Raw genomic sequence first — 20,585 nt, 5'->3', positions numbered from 1 at the left:
TGTCCTCGTGTTAAAGTTATGCAGATTCTTCTTTATCTTAGGCGGTGCCTCAAGTTGCAGATATCTTACATCCATTTCTGGCCTGGAGTGCAATACAGAATGTGTAGACTCTGGCACAGATAGGTCAGGCAATGCTCTATGAGGTAATTAATGAAGTATCTGGATAGGTACATTTTTTACTGCTACCTAGCCACCATGTGCTCCAGCGATAAAGACCTTTGGTGCTCGAATAGAGACCTTCAGTCTGAACCAGCTGCATCACTGCTTGGTATGGAAACTGAGCTGTGGCAGACAGGGAGGCTCTACAATGTATATTCAAAACCGTCCAGTGCATCACTGACATCAGTCGACTCACTATCACAGCAAGATGGAAAAGGGCCAGTAACATCTTAAAGGATCCCACCCACCCTGCTCATGGACGGTTTGTCCCACTCCCATCTGGAGGAAGCTAAGTAGCATCCACGCCAGGACCACCAGACCCATCGGAGCAAGAAGGCTGTGAGTGAACTGCTGATTTTTCAGATCGAAGGGAGTGTTTTTTTACTACTCGGGTTAAAGAGAGGCGAGACTGCGCAGGCGCGTGACGTCAGCCACTAGAGCGCGAAAGGTTTAAAAAGAAGGCAGCCATATCCAGCGGGCAGTGGAGTGAGAGACAGCAGAGCGGTAGGGCTTTGGATCAATGGGCTTAGGCGGTAACGGGACGAGGCGAGGTAGGAAGTATGTGTGTGAGGCCAGTTTTCTGAGCTCAGTGTCAGATGTGGGGAGCCTCCCAGATGGCCATACCTGCACCAGGTGTGTCGAGCTGCAGCTCCTAAGGGACAGAGTTAGGGAACTGGAGATGCTGCTTGATGACCTTCGCCTAGAGTCAGGGAGAGCGAGAAGGTGATAGAGAGGAGTTACAGGCAGGTGGTCACACCAGGGCCACGGGAGACAGACAAGTGGGTCACAGTCAGGAGGGGAAGGGGAAGAGTCAGGTACATATTGGTACCAATGACTTAGGTAGGGAAAGGGAAGAGGTCCTGAAAAAGGACTACAGGGAGTTTTGAAGGAAGTTGAAAAGCAGGACCGCAAAGGTAGTAATCTTGGGATTACTGCCTGTGCCACGCGACAGTGAGAATAGGAATGGAATGAGGTGGAGGATAAATGCGTGGCTGAGGGATTGGAGTGGGGGCAGGGATTCAGATTTCTGGATCATTGGGACCTCTTTTGGGGCAGGTGTGAACTGTACAAAAAGGACAGGTTGCACTTGAATCCCAGGGGGACCAATATCCTGGCGGGGAGGTTTGCTCAGGCTACTGGGAGAGTTTAAACTAGAATTGTTGGAGGGGTGGAAACCGAACTGAAGAGACTGGGGAAGAGGAGGTTAGCTCACAAATAGAGAAAGCTTGTAGACAGTGTGTGAGGGAGGATAGGCAGGTGATAGAGAAGGGTAGCGCTCAGACGGAAGGCTTAAGATGTGTCTATTTTAAAGCAAGGAGTGTTGTGAACAAAGCAGATGAGCTTAGAGCATTGATCAGTACTTGGAGATATGATGTTGTGGCCATTACAGAGACTTGGATAGCTCAGGGACAGGACTGATTACTTCAAGTGCCGGGTTTTAGATGTCTCAGAAAAGACAGGGAGGGAGACAAAAGAGGTGGGGGTGTAGCACTTGATCAGAGATAGTGTCACGACTTTAGAAAAGGTGGATGCCATGGAGGGATTGTCTATGGAGTCTCTGTGGGTGGAGGTTAGGAACAGGAAGGGGTCAATAACTTTACTGGGTGTTTTTATAAGCTGCCCAATAGTAACAGGGATATCAAGGAGCAGATAGGGAAACAGATCCTGGAAAGGTGTAATAATAAGAGTTGTTGTGATGGGAGGTTTTAATTTCCCAAAAATTGATTGGCATCTCCCTAGAGCGAAGGGTTTAGATGGGGTGGAGTTTGTTAGGTGTGTTTAGGAAGGTTTCATGACACAGTATGTAGATAAGCCTACAAGAGAAGAGGCTGTACTTGATTTGGTATTGGGAAATAAACCTGGTCAGCTGTCGGATCTCTCAGTGGGAGAGCTTTTTGGAGACAGTGATCATAATTCAATCTCCTTTGCAATATCATTGAAGAGAGATGGGAACAGACAAGTTAGAAAAGCATTTAATTGGAGTAAGGGGAATCATGAGGCTATCAGGCAGGAAATTGGAGGCTTAAATTGGAAACAGATGTTCTCAGGGAAAAGTACAGAAGAAATGTGGCAAATATTCAGGGGATATTTGTGTGGAGTTCTGTATAGGTACATTCCAATGAGACAGGGAAGTTAGGGTACAGAAACCATGGTGTACAAAGGCTGTAATAAATCTAGTCGAGAACAAAAGAAAAGCTTACAAAAGGTTCAGAGAGCTAGGTAATGTTAGAGATCTAGAAGATTATAAGGCTAATAGGAAGGAGCTTAAGAAGGAAATTAGGAGAGCCAGAAGGGGCCATGAGAAGGCCCTGGTGGGCAGGATTAAGGAAAACCCCAAGGCATTCTGCAAGTACGTGAAGAGCAAGAGGATAAGATGAGAAAGAATAGTACCTATCAAATGATGACAGTGGAAAAGTGTGTATGGAACCAGAGGAAATAGCAGAGGTACTTAATGAATACTTCAGTATTCACTGTGGAAAAGGATCTTAGTGATTGTAGTGATGAGTTGCAGCGGACTGAAAAGCTTGAGCATGCAGGTATTAAGAAAGAGGATGTGCTGGAGCTTTTGGAAAGCATCAATGTTGGATAAGTCGCCAGGACCGGACAAAATGTACCCCAGGCTACTGTGGGAGATGAGGGAGGTGATTGCTGAGCCTCTGGCGATGATCTGTGCATTATCAATGGGGATGGGAGAGGTTCCGGAGGATTGGAGGGTTGAGGGTGTTGTTGTTTTATTCAAGAAAGGGAGTAGAGATAGCACAGGAAGTTATAGACCAGTGAGTCTTACCATTGGTAAGTTGATGGAGAAGATCCTGAGAGGCAGGATTTATGAACATTTGGAGAGGTATAATATGATTAGGAATAGTCAGCATGGCTTTGTCAAGGCAGGTCATGCCTTACAAGCCTGATTGAATTTTTTGAGGATGTGAGTAAACACATTGATGAAGGAAGAGCAGTAGATGTAGTGTATATGGATTTCAGCAAGGCATTTGATAAGGTACCCCATGCAAGGCTTATTGAGAAAGTAAAGAGGCACGGGATCCAAGGGGACGTTGCATTGTGGATCCAGAACTGGCTTGCCCACGGAAGGCAAAGAGTGGTTGTAGACGGGTCATATTTTGAATGGGAGTCGGTGACCAGTGGAGTGCCTCAGGGATCTGTTCTGGGACCCTTACTTTTTGTGATTTTTATAAATGACCTGGATGAGGAAATGGAGGGATGGGTTAGTAAGTTTTCTGATGACACAAAGGTTGGGGGTGTTGTGGATTGTGTGGAGGCTGTCAGAGGTTACAGCGGGACATTGATAGGATGCAAAACTGGACTGAGAAGTAGCAGATGGAGTTCAATGCAGATAAGTGTGAAGTGGTTCATTTTGGTAGGTCAAATATGATGGCAGAATATAGTATTAATGGTAAGACTCTTGGCAGTGTGGAGGATCAGAGGGATCTTGGGGTCCGAGTCCATAGGTTGCTCAAAGCAGCTGCGCAGGTTGACTCTGTGGTTAAGAAAACGTATGGTGTATTGGCCTTCATCAACCGTGCAATTGAATTTAGGAGCTGAGAAGTAATGTTGCAGCTACATAGGACTGGTCAGACCCCACTTGGAGTACTGTGCTCAGTTCTGGCCGCCTCACTACAGGAAGGATGTAGAAGCCGTAGAAAGGGCGCAGAGGAGATTTACAAGGATGTTGCCTGGATTGGGGAGCATGCCTTATGAGAATAGGTTGAGTGAACTCGGACTTTTCTCCTTGGAGCGAAGGAGGAGGATTTTTACAAGTCGACTTTGAGCAGGATTTGAAACAGTTTTCATGTCTTTTTGGAAATCTCTAGTCATAATGGAGCTTAGGATAGAGTCTTCAGGATTCTAGTTTGTAGGTGATGTAAGTAGCCCTGCACAGCTCGTTAAATGTGACTAGAGCCTGATGTTGGATAAAGTTAGAAATTCAAAAGTTCTCAGTAAATTTATTATCAAAGTACATATATGTCACCAAATACTACACTGAGATATATTTTCTTGTAGACATTTAAAGTAGAAAAAATAACTACAATAGAATCAATTAAAAAAAACTACACATAAACTGGGCAAATACAAAAAGAAACAAGTCATAATAAATTAATAAATAAGTAAATAATGCTGAGAACATGAGTTGTAGAGTCCTGGAAAGAGAGTCCATAGGTCCTGACGAAGGGTCTCGGCCTGAAACGTCGACAGCGCTTCTCCCTATAGATGCTGCCTAGCCTGCTGTGTTCTACCAGCATTTTGTGTGTGTTGTTGTTTGAATTTCCAGCATCTGCAGATTTCCTCGTGTTTGCGTTGTATTCAATGATCAGTTTAGCGTTGTGGTGAGTGAAGATGTTGTCTTGGAAGAGGACCTTGATGGTTAGCTCTCTATTCCTTCCAATAAATATGGAGGATATGTGCCAATGTAGGTAGTATCTTGGGAATGCAGACAACCCTTTAGTAGGTTTACCCAGTTGGTTGAAAGCTTTGTTGGTGTTCTAGAGACAATGGTGAATTACATGATCTAATGGTAAATTACGTCTTTGAATTCCTCCATTCCTGAGGGCTCGCTGCAAGAAGTGGAGGGAATTCCATGTTTTCTGGGGTCAACTCGTGGATCTTGATTGTTGGAGGCAGTGCTTTGTTTTGTTGAAGCAGGTTGTTAGAAGCAGATAATCTTCCAGATGTCAGTGTAGGGCCCGTCCTAATGTCTATGTTCAAATTATGTTCGCATCATGATTGCCTACATATTACAAAACTAGTAACTAATATTGGGAATATCTTTCTTGTGGAATGGATCTGATGAAATTTGAATAGTTTTTTTGTTCCAATGTAGAGCTTGTAGGTTAGTTTGAGAATTACAATGAAAAAAAGGAGCATTGATTAGGTTCAAGACAGTTACATTTAAGAAGGTTTCACCATATTGCTAGATGTCATTTGAGTATTAACTAGTCAGAAGTATTCTGCTCTCAGAGATTTCCAGGATGCCAAAAGAAATGCTTTAGGGATGTCCTCAAAGCCTCAAAAAAATAATATTCCCTCTTGATTCGTGGGGAGCCCTCCCTTATGATTGCTTAGTGGACCATTTGAGAATGGACCAAATGCAAGTCTCTTTGATGGGAACAAAACCAACTGGTCAGCAGAAGGAAGACAGGACCTGCATACAACACACTCACTGTCCTATCAAATACCAGCTGCCCTGCCCGTATCAAAAGTCTGCAGATTCTGCCGAGGAACTATTAGCCCAAAACCCACAGAACTGAGTTGGAAACAAGTAGTCTTTCACCCTTAGGGACTGCCTAAGAAGTAATACATCCTCTGTTTTGGGACTTCCTTCCACCTCAGAAGGTACTATGTAATTCAGAAATATTTGATTTGCTTCAAGAAAAAAAAGGGAATATTTGCCATTCAACCATTATGGACTCTATAAGAGGGCAATCTAACTGAAAACTTTGTGAATTAAGTTATTCAATAAAGGCTTTGACACATTATGTTATATCTTGCTACTAAAAATACTGAAGCTCTAAATCTCAAAATGGTACTCTGCCCTCCAGTTAACAGGTAATACATTTTAAAAATAAAAAGCAAATATCTCTGGAAAGATTTGGATAGCTAAAAATATAAAATGTTCTTTTCTGGGGAAAAAAGCATTAGTTTTCAAATGCCTTGTTGAGATTGTGGATGTTATTTGATGTAGATCAGTAAGGTTTAACGAAATGTGCATGTGTTTGGTTAAAAAATGGGAGATTCCCTCTGAAAACAAATCTTAAAAAAAGTTCCCAAGTTGACAGATTTAGCAGAAAGAAGCAATAGTGTGTGAGCTTCAAGCCTCCTTAAAATACTTTCCCAGATACTTCCGTTAATGCCCCTCCTCCCCTTCTTATCCCATCCCTGACATATTTAGTTGTTTGCCTGTTCTCCATCTCCCTCTGGTGCTCCCCCCCACCATTCTTTCTCCTGAGGCCTCCCGTCCCATGATCCTTTCCCTTCTCCAGCTCTGTATCACTTTCGCCAATCACCTTTCCAGCTCTTAGCTTCATCCCACCCCCTCCGGTCTTCTATCATTTCGCATTTCCCCCTCCCCCCACTACTTTCAAATCTCTTACTATCTTTCCTTTCGGTTAGTCCTGACGAAGGGTCTCGGCCCGAAACGTCGACAGCGCTCTCCTTATAGATGCTGCCTGGCCTGCTGTGTTCCACCAGCATTTTGTGTGTGTTGTTCCCAGATGTGGGATGCTTTTGCAATACATTACAAGATAATGGATTCAAAGTTCAGTTTGGTAGACTTGTAATTTATGCAACACACCTGGATTTTTATCAGGGTTATGTCGGGCATGTCTATAATATTTAATGGTTTGCAGAACACTACTAGATTAGAGAGGACAAGCCTGTACAGAGTATGAAAGATCAAATTTAATGTCATTTTTCTTTAACAAAGGGAAGAAGGCATCAAGGATTTATCAGTGGCCAGTATATCAGGACACCATTATTGCATGCACATCATTTGAGGGCATCACATTTGGAATGCTTACCTCTTTTCTTAAATGTAGCGGGCCTGCACCCACATCCCATCATACATCTGCTATCCAAACAATGATGTTTTTATTTGTACCACTTTGCCGGGTCCTTCCTTTTGAGCTGTTGCACAGCTGTTGGTACAGTTTGTCTTTTGCACACTAGTTGAACACCCAAGATAGTGCAGTCTTCCATTGATTCTGTTATGGTTTTAATTCGATTATGGATTTATTGAGTATGCCTGCAAGAAAATGAATCTCAGGGATGAATGTAGTGACATATATGTACTTTGATAATAAATTTTCTTTGAACTTTGAATAACTGTGATGTGGTTGACTAAGGAATGTATGATGTTATAGTTGTACCTGGTGATAAATTACAGTTAAAGATGTACTCACAGACCCTGACCATACTTTTTAGGTAATGTTCTTGCAACACTCTTAATGATTGGTATTGGCATTGGTTTATTATTGTCACATGTATCAAAATACAGATTTCCTTGGGGATGTGTACTGTCACAGTCAAAGCTCATATCTTCTCCCAATACTGCCAGAAAAGCTACCTTGTCCCCTGTGCAAAGAGATCTTTCATCCCCACCTCATCTACCAAGGCCTGTCATGCTATGATTAAAAAATCTGACTGTCCACTCTAAATCATGTTAACTGATAGCTTCCAGGAACTCTTCAGATCTGGATGGGGCAGCACTGCCAGTTCCAGTTAAAAACACCTGCCCCTGAAGAGGTGCAGGCTGCCTTTAATCTACAATAACTATCTGGCTGGAATTCATGCCAGCCACTTATGAAATTGGGCCCCATGGTGATGCAATAAGGCCATAAATAATGAATTTAGCATTGTGTTGTCATTAAAGTAATGATCATGAAGGAGCAGCACAAATTTTATATGTGTGGCCTGCATTAGGTTTACTTGGGCGCAGATCAATCACATACAGATGTCCTAGCATGTTTTCAGTGCCTTCACAATTTTTAATGGTAGTAGGTGATATTACATTTTTTGTTTTATTTTTGCTTTTCCAGTGATATGATATTCACATAGCTCTTTCCTCTCTTTTGTGATAAGTGTGTTTCTCTCATTATTGTCCATCCCCTTCTTGTCCTTGAGAAGGATACAGTGCTTCTGCTTAATGTACTACCATAGTGCTTTTGGGTGGAGAGTTCCATTTCAACCCAGAATCCATGAAAGAAATGCAATGTATTTTGCTGCCTTTAACCTTCTTGGCAACACTTGTGCACTGTCCCCACAAGTCCCTGAGACATATTAGTTGTTAACGCAAATGATGGAATTAGATGCACATCAGCTCTGGCAGGGTTTAAGGCCGTTACTTCCTTCAAGGCAAAACCTAATATCATGAAAGGCTGTGATGCTTCACTGCCAGATGAGCTAAACAGATTCACCTCTGTGAGTCCCTGCAGCGTCTGGTGACCCTGTAATCTGTGTCTCAGAGACTGACATCAGAACAGCTTTCATGAGGGTGAACACTTGCAAGGCATCAGGCCCTGATATTGTATCTGTTAGGACACTGAAAACTTGTGCCAACCAACTAGCAGGAGTTTTCAAGGACATCTTCAATCTCTCACTGCTGCATTCAGAGAATCCCGACTTCTTCAAAAGGGCAACATTCATACCAGTGCCCAAGAAGAGCAGAATGAACTGCCTCGACGGCTATCCCCCAGCTGCATTCACATCTAATGTGATCAAATGATCAAGTGCTTTGAGAGGTTGACCATTACTAGAAAGAATCAATTCCCACCTAAACAAGGGCTTGGACCCACTGCAATTTGATTATCACCACAGTAGGTCTAAGTGGATGCAGTCACACTGGATTTGCACTTGACCTTGTATCACCTGAACAGTAGCAATACCTACATCAGGCTGCAGTTTATTAATTACAGCTCAGCGTCCAACCTCATCATACCCTCAATAGTAATCAAAAAACTCAAAACTCTGTAACTAAATCCTTGACTTCCTCATCGAGAGACCACAGTCAGAGCAGATTTGAAATAACATCTCCTCGTTGCTGTCAATCAGTGTGGGCGCACCTCCAGGATGCATGCTTAGCCCGCTGCTCTACTGTCTGTATGCCCACATCTGGATGGCTAGGCACAGCTCAAATGCCATTTGTAAATTTGCCCACGATACAACTATTGTTCACGGAATTTCAAGTGGTGACAAAGATGTGTATAGAAGTAAGCTAGATTGGCTGGTTGACTGGTGTCACAACGACAAACTTGCACACAACATCAGTAAGACCAAGGAATTGATTGTAGACTTCAGGAAGGGGAAGCTGAGGGAACACACTCCAGTCCTCGTCGAGGGGTCAGAAGTTTCAAGTTCTTGAGTGTCAGCATCTCTCAGGGTCTATCCTGGGCTCAACATGTTGATGCAATTACAAAGAAGATACAGTAGTGGCTATATTTCATTCTGAATTTGTGGATATTTGGTATGTCACCAAGAAATCTCATAAATTTCTACAGATATACCATGAAGAGCATTCCATCTGGTTGCATCACTATCTGAGATGGAGCGGCCACTGCACAGGATCAGGAAAACCTGCAGAAAGTTGTAAACTCAGCCAGCTGCATCATTAGCACTAGTCTTCCCAGCATCAAGGACGTCTTCAAAAAACAATGCCTTTTGTGAAGAGTTACAGGAGCCCGAAGACACATACTCCAATGTTTTTTTTTCCTTCACCATTAGATTCCTGAATGGACAATGACCAATGTATACTACCTCACTATTGTTTTTCTTTTTTTTTCTCTTTTGCACTACTTATTTAATTAATTTTTTATATATAATTCTTATTGTAACTTATAGTTTTTATAATGTATTGCAACATATTGCTGCTGCAAAACAACGTATTTCATGAGATGCAGTTGTATGTCAGTGATATTGAACCTGATTCTGATTCACTGTCTGTTCCAATGTACATGTGATAAATGTACCTTTAATAAAACTGAACCTGACTTGGAGACCATGATGAAGTCCTGATGAAGGGTCTCGGCCCAAAACGTCAACAGCGCTTCTCCCTATAGATGCTGCCTGGCCTGCTGCGTTCCACCAGCATTTTGTGTGTGGTGCCTGACTCAGAGATGATACGTTTGAGAGGCGTTGTCAGAGTACTTAATATAAGTAACTACAGTGTATTTTGTAGATGTACAGACTTGCAGACGGAGTTTGCCATTAATGAAGGGAATGGATGTGGATGGGATGCCTGTCAGGAGGGCAGTTTTGTCCTGAAGGTGACAAACCTTCTCAAGTGTTGTTGGAAATGCACTCACCCAGGCAACTGGAGAGTCTTCCATTCCACTCTTGTGGATTATAAATGATTGAAAAGGGCATTAGGGTGTGAGTCACTCCCCACAACATATCAGACTGTGACCTACTTTTATAACCACAGCATTCATTTGATTATTTCACTGGAGCTTTTGATCAATGTTGATTTCCAGGATATTCATGACGGGATGTTTTGAAATGGCAATACATTTGAATATCAGCAATAGATGATCAAATACTCTTGCTGAAATCAGCTATTGCTTGGCATATTTGCAGAGGATATGTTACTTGCCTGGTATCAATCCCAGCCTAAATTATATCTGGGTCTTGCTGCATGCAGTCTTGAATTGCTTCATTGGCCGAGGGGCTGCACTGTTAACTGAGCCCAGGACTCACCTATCATCAGAATCACAATCAGGCTTATTATCACTAACAAGTGTTGTTAACTTAGCAACAGCAGTTCAATACAATACATGAAATAGAAAAAGAAGGAAAAAAAATAATAAATAAGTAAATCAATTACAGTATACGTATACTGAATAGATTAAAAATCGTGCAAAGAACAGAAATAATATATAAGTGAGGTGGTATTCACAGGTTCAATGTCCATTTAGGAACATCTAACGATAATCTCACTTTGTGTGAGGTATGACTCCAGTGTTCATAGAACATGGAACATAAAATGTAGTGCAGGAACAGGCCCTTCAGCCCAGTATATTGTACTAATAAAATCCCTTCTACCTGCAAATGGTCGGTATCCCTTCATTTTTTGCATATTCATGTGTCTATCTAAGAGCCTCTTAAATAGCTCTATCATATCTGCTCCACCCCATGAAATGCATTCTGGGCAGGCACCATTCCCTCTGTAAAGCAAACCTGGCCCACACAGCAACTTTAAACTCTTAAATGCATGTTGTCTATTATTTGACATTTTGACCTTTGGGATAAAAAGATGCTGACTGTCTCTTCTATCTTTGCCCCTCATAATCTTATACACTTCTCGGACTCTGCTGCTCCAGAGAAAACCCTAATTTGTCTAACCGCTTCTTAAATCAATTAAGTATCTATCTGTCTTATAGGACACATTAACTGATCCGGGTAGCATCCTGGTAAATCTCTTCAGCACTCCTCTCTAAAGCCTCTACATCCTTCCTATAAAGGAATCACCATAAGTGAATATATTGCACAATGTTCAGCTCCCTTTGCAGCTCTTCATGTTCATGGTTTCATAGACTGCTCAGAAGTCCGATAGTGGAGAGGAAAAACTTGTTCTTAAAACCTTGAGTATGGGTCTTCAGGCTGCTCTACCTCCTCCCCGATCCTAGTAATGCGAAGGGAGCAAATCCAAGATGGTGAGTGTCTTTAATGATGGGATGCCGCTGCCATAAGGCACTCCTCTTGAAGATGTTCTCGATGGCAAAGGGAGGGATCTGCCCATGGAATTTCCTGCGTCTACAACCCTCTGCAACTTCTTGTGGTCCTGGGCATTGCAGGTTCCATACCAGGCTGCAATGCTACCAGTCAGAATGCTCTCCACTATACATCTGTAGAAATTTGAAGTCTTTAGTGGCATACAAATCTGTGCAAACTTAGTAACCTCCCTATCAATATATTATCAGCAGAGTGGCAGTATGGATCCCTGTGGATAGAAACAGCAGAGGTCCCAGTATTGTCCTCCACCTAGAATAAGACCAGTCGACCACTACCCTCTGACTTCTATGCGCAAGCCATTTCTGAATCCAAAGAACCAAATCAACGTGGATCCCTTGCATCTTAATCCTCTGGATAAACTTATCATGAGGGACCTTGTCAAAAGCATGTTAGCAATATCGACAGCTCTGTCTTTGTCACCTGCTCAAGAAACACAATGAAGTCAGTAAGTCATTACCAGTTCCCCTTGCTGCCCATTGGTTTTAGTTTCATGCTTTTCCATCTATAGTGCACAGATCTAGAGCATGTTAAATGAGTGTAGAGAATTACTACTTTTGTTAAAAGCAAATCCTACAAAAAGTAGTGGATGCAGCCCAGTCCATCACCCTCCGTACCTTTGAGCACATCTACTTGGAACGCTGTCACAAGAAAGCAGCATCCAGCTTCAGAGACTCCCACCGCCCAAGCCATGCTCTCTTGTCACTGTTGCCATCAGGAAGAAGGTCCAGGAGCCACAGATCCCACACCACGAGGTTCAGGAACAGTTATTACCCCTCAACCATCAAGCTCATGAAAAAGCGGGGAAAACTTCGCTCACCCCGTTATTGAACTGTTCTTCATCTCATGTTCTTGATATTTATTACTTATTTATTTACTATTGTTACCTTTTATTTTTCTTTTGTATTTGCACAGTTTGTTGTCATTTGAACGTTGATTGTTTGTCCATCCTCTTGGGTGCACTTTTATTGATTCTATTCTGCTTCTTGGATTTACGAACATGTCCGCAAGAAAAGGATTCTCAGAGTATTTTGAACTTTGAAATGCTGCCTTGCTGTCACTCTCACTTCACCTCAGTTTGGATCAAGGGTACAATGAGGTCTGGAGTCAAGTGTTCCTAGCAAAACTCTAGATTCTGATTCTGATGTATTTCTCAGATGAAAATAGAAACATACAGTGAAATACATAACTTGAGTTAACAACCAACACACACACACAAGGATGTGCTGAGGGCAGCCCTCAAGTATCACCACACATTCCAGTGCCAATGCAACTTTACACGTTCTTGGGGAGATGCTATTGTTGTAGCTATATTTGGGCAGCTTGGTTTAAAGTACAGCACATCTTCTATATTACAGTTGGGATGCTGTCTTTATTGTATTAAGGCTGTCAGACATTTCTTGATATCCCATGGGGACTTGGTTCCATGAGGGTGGGAATGGTAAGAGAAAGCTAAGGTGGATAGGAAGACTGAGGCTATTAACTCAACCTGACACTTGGATGAACTTGGACCTGATAATCATAGTCTTACTGTTGCGCTTACCCTAAGGTTAGCTTCCAACCTCACATTTAATTGTCCAAAACTGCATATTTGCAACTGCGGCATCTTCCAATGTTACAAATCTGTAGATCGTCTATCTGTTCTCTCACATTGATACTATTAGACAACCATTTAATTCCTCTCCAGATTGGCCTCCCTGTTTCCATACACATAAATCTAAGCTATCCTGAACTCTGCTGACTGTATTTCAACTTATTTAATGTGATCACACATCACTCCTCTGCTGACTGACCTGAATTGGCTTCTGGTCCAGCAAAATCAAATACAAATACTTTATTGTCACCAAACAATTGATACTAGAGCATTATAAAATGTTTGAGATTTTGACATTCTTGTGGACATTTGTACAGGCTCAATTTAATCAACACCATGAAAAGCATGCTTTCAGTCACCTTGCCCTTTGCTCACGAATTCCCTTCCAAAACTCTCCACATCTGTGTCTTTAAGAGTACATTGAAAACCTACCTCTCACCGTGCTTTTGGCTTCCATTGCAAAGAGTCAGGAATATTTTGCATTTGTATTGCTCATCAATATATTTTGCTGGATTGAAAATGATGTATAAATGCAAATTGTTATATTTACCTAAGATTTTAATTAATTTTTTATATTGCCTATCAGTGAAGAAATTTTCATTTAACGGATTTATCCCATGCTTTATTTAAGCACACACTCACAAAGGCACAGAAATTTTCTTTGAGCTTGAAACAAAGATATGCTGGTATTATTGGCATTCTTTTTAACTGAACTAATTAAACATTTCTTTGGGTGCAATATACACAACAGATTGTTGCATAGCTTTGACTATGATGTGTTTGAATCTAGGAAGATGCAATGCACAAAAAGCATAGTTACTTCATTCAGTAAATTGACACATATTTCTTATTTAATTTTGTGGGGGAAATTGTTATTTCTGAATTATAATTATCTAATCGTGGAAGAGGAATGATGCATCTCTTTTTGCTGAAAAGGGTGGGAATTTGAAAATTAATAAAAAAAAAGGGAACAGATGCAATAATATGCCAGAGGGAGATTAATGTGGAGAGTAAAATCTGTGTGCAACAAAATGCAGCAAACATAGTCAGTGGGAGGTGGTTGTACAATCAGAACAGGGATAAAAGAGAAATTACAAACAACCCTGCACTTGTCAAAGTAGTAGTAATGAAATCCTGATTGTGCCAGCAGCAAGAACCTGTGTTAGCTCTTTAGGGTAAGGCAAATAGCTGGATGCCAGGTAGGAGGGCAGCATGCATTGCTGGGCAATAGCCATGTTGTTTATAACAGATGGCAAGCAAAGATGGCAGGGGAGGGGCTGCTTAGCAGAACTAATCAGACAGTAACAGATAGGGCAGCTGGGAGGACTGACCACAGAGATGGGCTCTGCTGGGTGACTACAGAGGGGAGTGATGTTTGCAGTGGTGTGCCTGGTGGCCTTGGATAAGACCTTGCATTGTCTTCAGTGATAGTTATTTTCATTCCAAATCCAAAAAAAAGAGAAATAGCCTTGACATCAGTAACCCACTGTTAAGTTATTCCCACATAAAACTTAAAATCATCAGTAGCTGTTAATTACAGAACTAACCCTTTGAGTATTCACACATTTGTAGCAACATGTTTCTGTGGTAAAACTCTTTCATTCTTTCATATTTTTAATTAATTTTCCAAAGATCAGGAGGTGGGTAAATAAAGAAGGATATTGTTTTCTCAGCATTTGTATAAAATTTAAAGATAGAGTTTAGAAGAAAAGAGAATGTGCTGATTTTTGACTGATTATTACAGTATTTAATCTATGTAAGGTACAATTAAGAGAGCGTATTGTGAAGTGATGGGGGGGGGTGCAGAAATAGAAGTGCAGAGTGGAGCAAGCAGTGTGGAGAGATTTTGTCTATTGCTGTGAGAGTTAATGAATAATCTGATTCTTTACCCTGAAGGGAAAATTAACTGGATAGATGAAGCCGGCATTAACCAACCCCTTTTAATTAAAAGAAGAGCTCAGGATAAAGAAATGCTGAAAACATGTAAAATGTATAGTGTTACCATTTTACAGAATATTTTTAATAAAACTAAAAGAATGGTTGCTTATTGTGCTGCATATTGCAAAATAAATTCTTCGATCAAATAGATAATGAAATCTGCTCAAGGGGAAAATGAAATGCTGAGTTTGATGCTGTCTTACTAAAACAAGATATATCAGTGCACTCTTCCTGGATTTTAGCTTACTGGATCACTGTCATAGAGATGTATTCTAAACTCGCTAACTAATTGATAAGCCATGAGATTGCAGTATGAGGTTTGACAGATCAGTGTAGTAGTCAACACGCCAACATAGTTCTACAGCCACCACAAAAAAACTGCAAATCATATTTGTAAAATTGTAATTGAGTGATGCAAAATTGACTGCTTGACATTCGCTCACAGATAGATAAAGTAAAAAAATCTGCATCTACAAATTGTCAAAAGCATTTTTCACACAGAGGTGTCAGAACAATTGTAATTGTTTTGCACTTCAGGAATAATTGAAGACCATTCCACTGGGGGGTGTTGCAGTTGGTCATCACAAAGTTCTATCTTTGAAAATAGTCTCAATTGTTATTTTTGTTTCTCCTGTGACAGTATGTGCTCTATGTGAAATTAAGCATTAAGCTTGTTTCCTCTGTGTATGATGGCCTAAAATGCCCCACAATTCTGCATAAATCTGTATCATAACTGAGAGAGCTCATAGGATGTGTAACATGCAAAATGGAATCCTTGCCCCTGGTTTATTCAAGGATATTCTGTGGAAGTTCAGAGCTTGTTATAATATTGGGCTAAGATGGAAAGACTGGTTCTTCAAATCTTTATGTGTCATATTTAATGTAAGATAGTGGAAGTGGAAAAGTCTTCCACTGTGACAGGCAACATATTCACTGCTTTTAACCTGCACTCTGAAAATCTAGTATTTGCAACAGCTTCTGTTCCCTAAAGGCCACGCTGACAACGTACAACCACAGGCCCAAGTGCCAGCGCAAATCAACTTCTTGGAAAATCCATATGCTGACTTAAAATAAGTACATTTAAATATTGTATCTGCATGCTGAAGCAGTTCAATCGTCTTGAAACTAAATCTTCTTCAGAAGTAACAAAATACAATTAAATTAAAACATTGCTCTGAAAATGAAACAGAATAAAGCATGATTTAAAGAGTGATGTCAATGTGATATGATACTCATTCAGCTGGTAAACCAGCAACTGTAACTCATAACTACTTCACTCGTGTTAAGCAGTCATGATAACTCATATAAATATCATATCATGCCAAGAGCCATTGGGTATGTGCTGTTCGAATTGCACATCAAGCTTGCACTGCAGATGTTCAGTGCACGGCAACCTTTATGCATCTTTACACTTCTCGTCTGTAAAGTCTATGTCTGTCAGATGGCTTAATGGCTGCCCTGGGGCATGCAAGGAAAGTTAAATTTGACCGCTTTTGGAGGGGCACATTAGGCATTCACATTATGCTCGTACACATGCGCTCGTAACATGCTTAATGATTAGTGTTCGGGGTAAGTGGGTTCCCTGTGCTCCTACTGGACCCCACCCTGTGCACACTCAGGATTCCTGATGCTGAACCTTGTAAATGTGAGTACTAAATAAGGAACGATTAGGACGTGATGCATGATAGAATTCACCTTAAATGGTGATCTTCTATTCTTTGAGTTCTGAATTACTTTTGTGTTAATAAATAAATCTATGCTGCCAAAATCATCTAGCTCATTTTGTTTAAAATATCGATCTCTGCTTTAGATAACCCGAAAAAAAATCTGTTTCTGTCTGTTGCAGAGGCTTCAAAAGATTGTTGTCACTTGGTTAATTTTGCAAATATGTCCTAGCGTAGCACTTTGTTCTGTTTGGCTAACAGATTTGAATGTAAATTGACCAAAAGATAGTGCATTTTCCAGTGACCTTGAGGAGCTTTACTACTTCAACAAGCAAGAAGTAGCTTGTGGTAAACAAAGTTCACTTCTGACAGATGGATTGAATGACAAAAAGATTGTGTGTGCCAGAATAGCCCTGGCAGAGGAGGAAATCTTTAGTGGAATCCAACAGGAGAGGAGGTGTGAACAGGTGCGGGACTGCTGACGGAAGGGGAACCAGATGGAGGGAGCCAGAGCCAGTTTAGTTAGAGGAAGAGAAAGAAGGAAAGGCTATGGGATAGATGGCTAAATATATGCACAGAGGAGGGTAAATAACACAACAATCAAAGCCACCCGTGGGGTAGGAGGTTTAAGTGCTTCGCATCACAGAAACATATAGAAGGGTTTAGTTAGATTAAGGTTGTTTCTGCATAAGAAGCAGATGATTAATGTGTTGAGCACCATGTAAAAAATTACAGTCAAATTAACAAAAGTAAAATTGTTTAAATTAGGTCTCTGAACTATTTAGTGCTGTAGCAAGTTCTGCCTGCTGTTTGGATATTTTTCATTAACGCATGGCGTACACAGTAAAGGATGTTGGTTTGTATTCTACTTTCAAAGAACATTGATTTAACACAACTAAGTAGAATGAATGCTATGCATTTATTTTCTGTGCAGCATCTTATTTCTAAAATCTTTGTTATACATTATTCCATAGAGGGAGAAGCAGTGTCTAATCAGAACTGGATAAAGTTACAAACAAAGCAAGTTTTATCATTTTAGTTCCATTCTGTGTTCAACAATTTCAACTATAAATTCTGCTATTCCTATTTTCTCTCCTTCTTGCTCCATTTGTTATTTCATTGCATTTCATTTTGTTCTGCACTATCGTTGCTTTTGTAATTTAATCTCCTGACTTCCATTCCATCTCAGACCTTTGCCTTTGTTTCGTTTTTGTTTCCTGTACCTCTTTTATGGCTTAAAAATTGAGTCAATGCTCTCTTTTCCATTTCTGATGAAAACCCATTGACCTGAGAAGTTAATTCTGTGGAGGCTGATATAGTTGTGTACTTAAATATTTATGGCAAAAAATCCTGTTTACTTGCTTGGTTCAATTGATGGGGATTTCAGAAAGATCATCTGAATCGTGGAGTCTTCAAAATCATCATCATTGTGTACATCTAGCTGCTAGTTATCAATCATATTCAGCAACCTTGTATAGAGAACAGCCTCACATACATATAACAGGATTGTTAAACAAATCTCAGGGTGACATTTATATACTTTGATAATAAATTTACTTTGAACTTAAAACAGTATGTTATTTAGAAGCAACTGAAATACTAACATACTTCCAGCAACCCCATACTAAAATCTGAAAGATAATGTCTGTAGTCAATACAATAATAACTGCTGAAATCATAGAATCTCAACTATTAACAATAAAAATACAAGGCCAATATGGGAACATTTATAGAAGTTTAACAACAGAAGGCTGATAAGAGTGTCTTAATATAAAAATCTGTTAATAAGCATGTATTTGTGGTTGCAGAATATTTGAATGCATTCTTGTTGTGCAGGAGTTCCACTGCCATAGAAAATGGAAATAGTTTGGAGAAAGGTTGTACTTTAGAGCACTCAGATGAACCCCAGTGATCAATTAATAAACCTAAATGTGATATTGGGAAAGAAATGGTGATAAATTATTTGATATTTTAATTTACCATTCCACTCCCACACTGACTTGTCTATCTGTGGTTTCCTGCACTGTTACAAGGTCTAATGCAAGCTTGGGGAACAACACCTTACCTCTGTCTGGGAACGTTGCAGGTTGCAGGACTTGGTAGTGAATTCTCTAACTTTATCTTTCTGAATGTATCGGAAATGGCCATTTCCGCCTCTCATCGTTTTTTTCCTTATTCTATTCATATAGACTGGCTTGTTGGTCATTTCCAACAGCCTTGATATTTACAACACATTGCACAGACAAGCTGTGGTGCTGGTAACAAACTCCATTTATCAACGATATTCCCTTTGTCTTACGGACCCCTCTGCCATCTTCTCTGCTACCTGAAACCAACTTGATTTTCCCTTTTTCCCAATTTGGACAAAACATTAACACAGATGCTGCTTAACCTGTTGAGTGTTTCCATTTATTTTGTGTTTTATTTCAGATTTCCAGCATCTGCAATTTTTTTTTAAAAAAATTTGTTTACTAGCCTATCTTCAGCTGCAGAAGAATGCACAGAAATCCTAAAAAAGGCTAAAACAGAATTGCAATATGGAGCAAAATCATCTCTCTGCTTATGCAATGACCTCAAATCTGGCAGCCAAATGTGTGCATAGCAGGGTTCCACATAAGATGTAATGACCACATAACTTCTTTTAAGTGATGAGATTTGGGGAATAAATATTTGCCAAGATGTTAGATACTTGCCCTCCTTCAAAACACATTACAAAATCTTTCACATACTCCTGGGAAAGCAAATGGGACCTCTGTTCTGCACTCTTTCAGTACAGTAATGAAGTGTTTGCCCAGATTATGTGCTCTGGGGTAAGATTTGAACCCATTACCTATCTGACACAAGAAGTAAGTGTTCTACCACTGAGCCAAACATTGATCATACATGTCTTAAAGCTGTAGTAACTTAAACATGCACCATAATTTGTATTTTAATTACAATAATTTATTGCTTCTGCTTAAGAACATTTATTGACTTTTATTAAGTGTCGATTATAGTTGCTAAGTTAATCACGCTTTGTTTAAAAATGTTGTTTTTGTCTTGTTGGAATAAATTAAATTCAAATGATATTTGTAATCAGGTGTTCCTGATTGATTTCACAGAATTAATGTAGCTAATATTTTAAAAATGAATGGGAAAGAGGATAAGTGTAGATATTTCTAATGTATGAATTATTTTTTTTGCCCTTTACTTTTGACCTTGTTGCCTCTTTCAGGATGGAAAAGGATAGTCTCCTCCGTAGTCACAGTGATGATGTCAAGTCCCTGGCCTTTCAATCTAAACACCGTGAGCAAGAGCTTACAGAAAAGATACAGCAAATGGAGGCCCAGCATGATAAAACTGGTAGGTGGTAGGCATAGATTAGAGCCAGGACACCTCTCTTGCAGGCCAGGCCCACACCTCACTGTGAAATGACATCAGGAACACCTGTAACCTTTGGCTGGCCAAAGGGAGCAGATGCTAACTTCACCGGAGATCCCGAATTACATATCAGTTAGCGTTTAAAAGGGAAATGCAAACCATTGCCCACTGTCTGTTGATCTCACAGTGCTGCTCTCACATCTGTTGCACCATCTGGATTATGAGTTTATTTACCTGTGTTAAGAAACTTAAAGCAGAGGATTGCCAACATAAAGTACAGAACAAAGGGGCTTCTCTTGGCGTGATTTTAGGGCACACATGTTACATGTGGAAAATCGCATCAAAAGCTCAGCGGGAAATGCTGCAGGCTTATGTTTAAAACTCTGTTTGAATACCATCTTGCATTTGCCACATAAATTTGGAATAAATATTCTTAACAGGTTGACAACTTGGAATTGGTTTCTGAATTGGAGTTACAGTTAGGTTTCATCATTCACTATGTCAATTACATAAAATTAGTACAATTTTTTAAAAAGTACAGTAAACTATCTTATGTTTGCTTTATATTACTAAATGTTAATTTTAGTCATTATATGAGCATTGTACATGAAGCTGATTTCATTATTTTTCTCTGA

General features: G+C 40.3%; 1 protein-coding gene across 2 annotated transcripts in view; it reads left to right on the top strand.

Annotated features, from left to right (window-relative positions):
• Positions 1 to 20,585, top strand: part of sdccag8 (SHH signaling and ciliogenesis regulator sdccag8) — a 415,760-nt gene that overhangs the window by 233,231 nt on the left and 161,944 nt on the right. For both annotated transcript variants that reach the window (XM_073050489.1, XM_073050488.1), the window contains exon 14: positions 19,805 to 19,932. In XM_073050489.1, the coding sequence (XP_072906590.1) occupies positions 19,805 to 19,932 (128 nt within the window). The remainder of the gene's footprint in view (positions 1 to 19,804; positions 19,933 to 20,585) is intronic.

The sequence above is a fragment of the Hemitrygon akajei genome, chromosome 7 (assembly GCF_048418815.1).
Source record: "Hemitrygon akajei chromosome 7, sHemAka1.3, whole genome shotgun sequence".
NCBI classification, from domain to species: domain Eukaryota; kingdom Metazoa; phylum Chordata; class Chondrichthyes; order Myliobatiformes; family Dasyatidae; genus Hemitrygon; species Hemitrygon akajei.
This window is presented reverse-complemented; position numbering and strand designations above follow the sequence as displayed.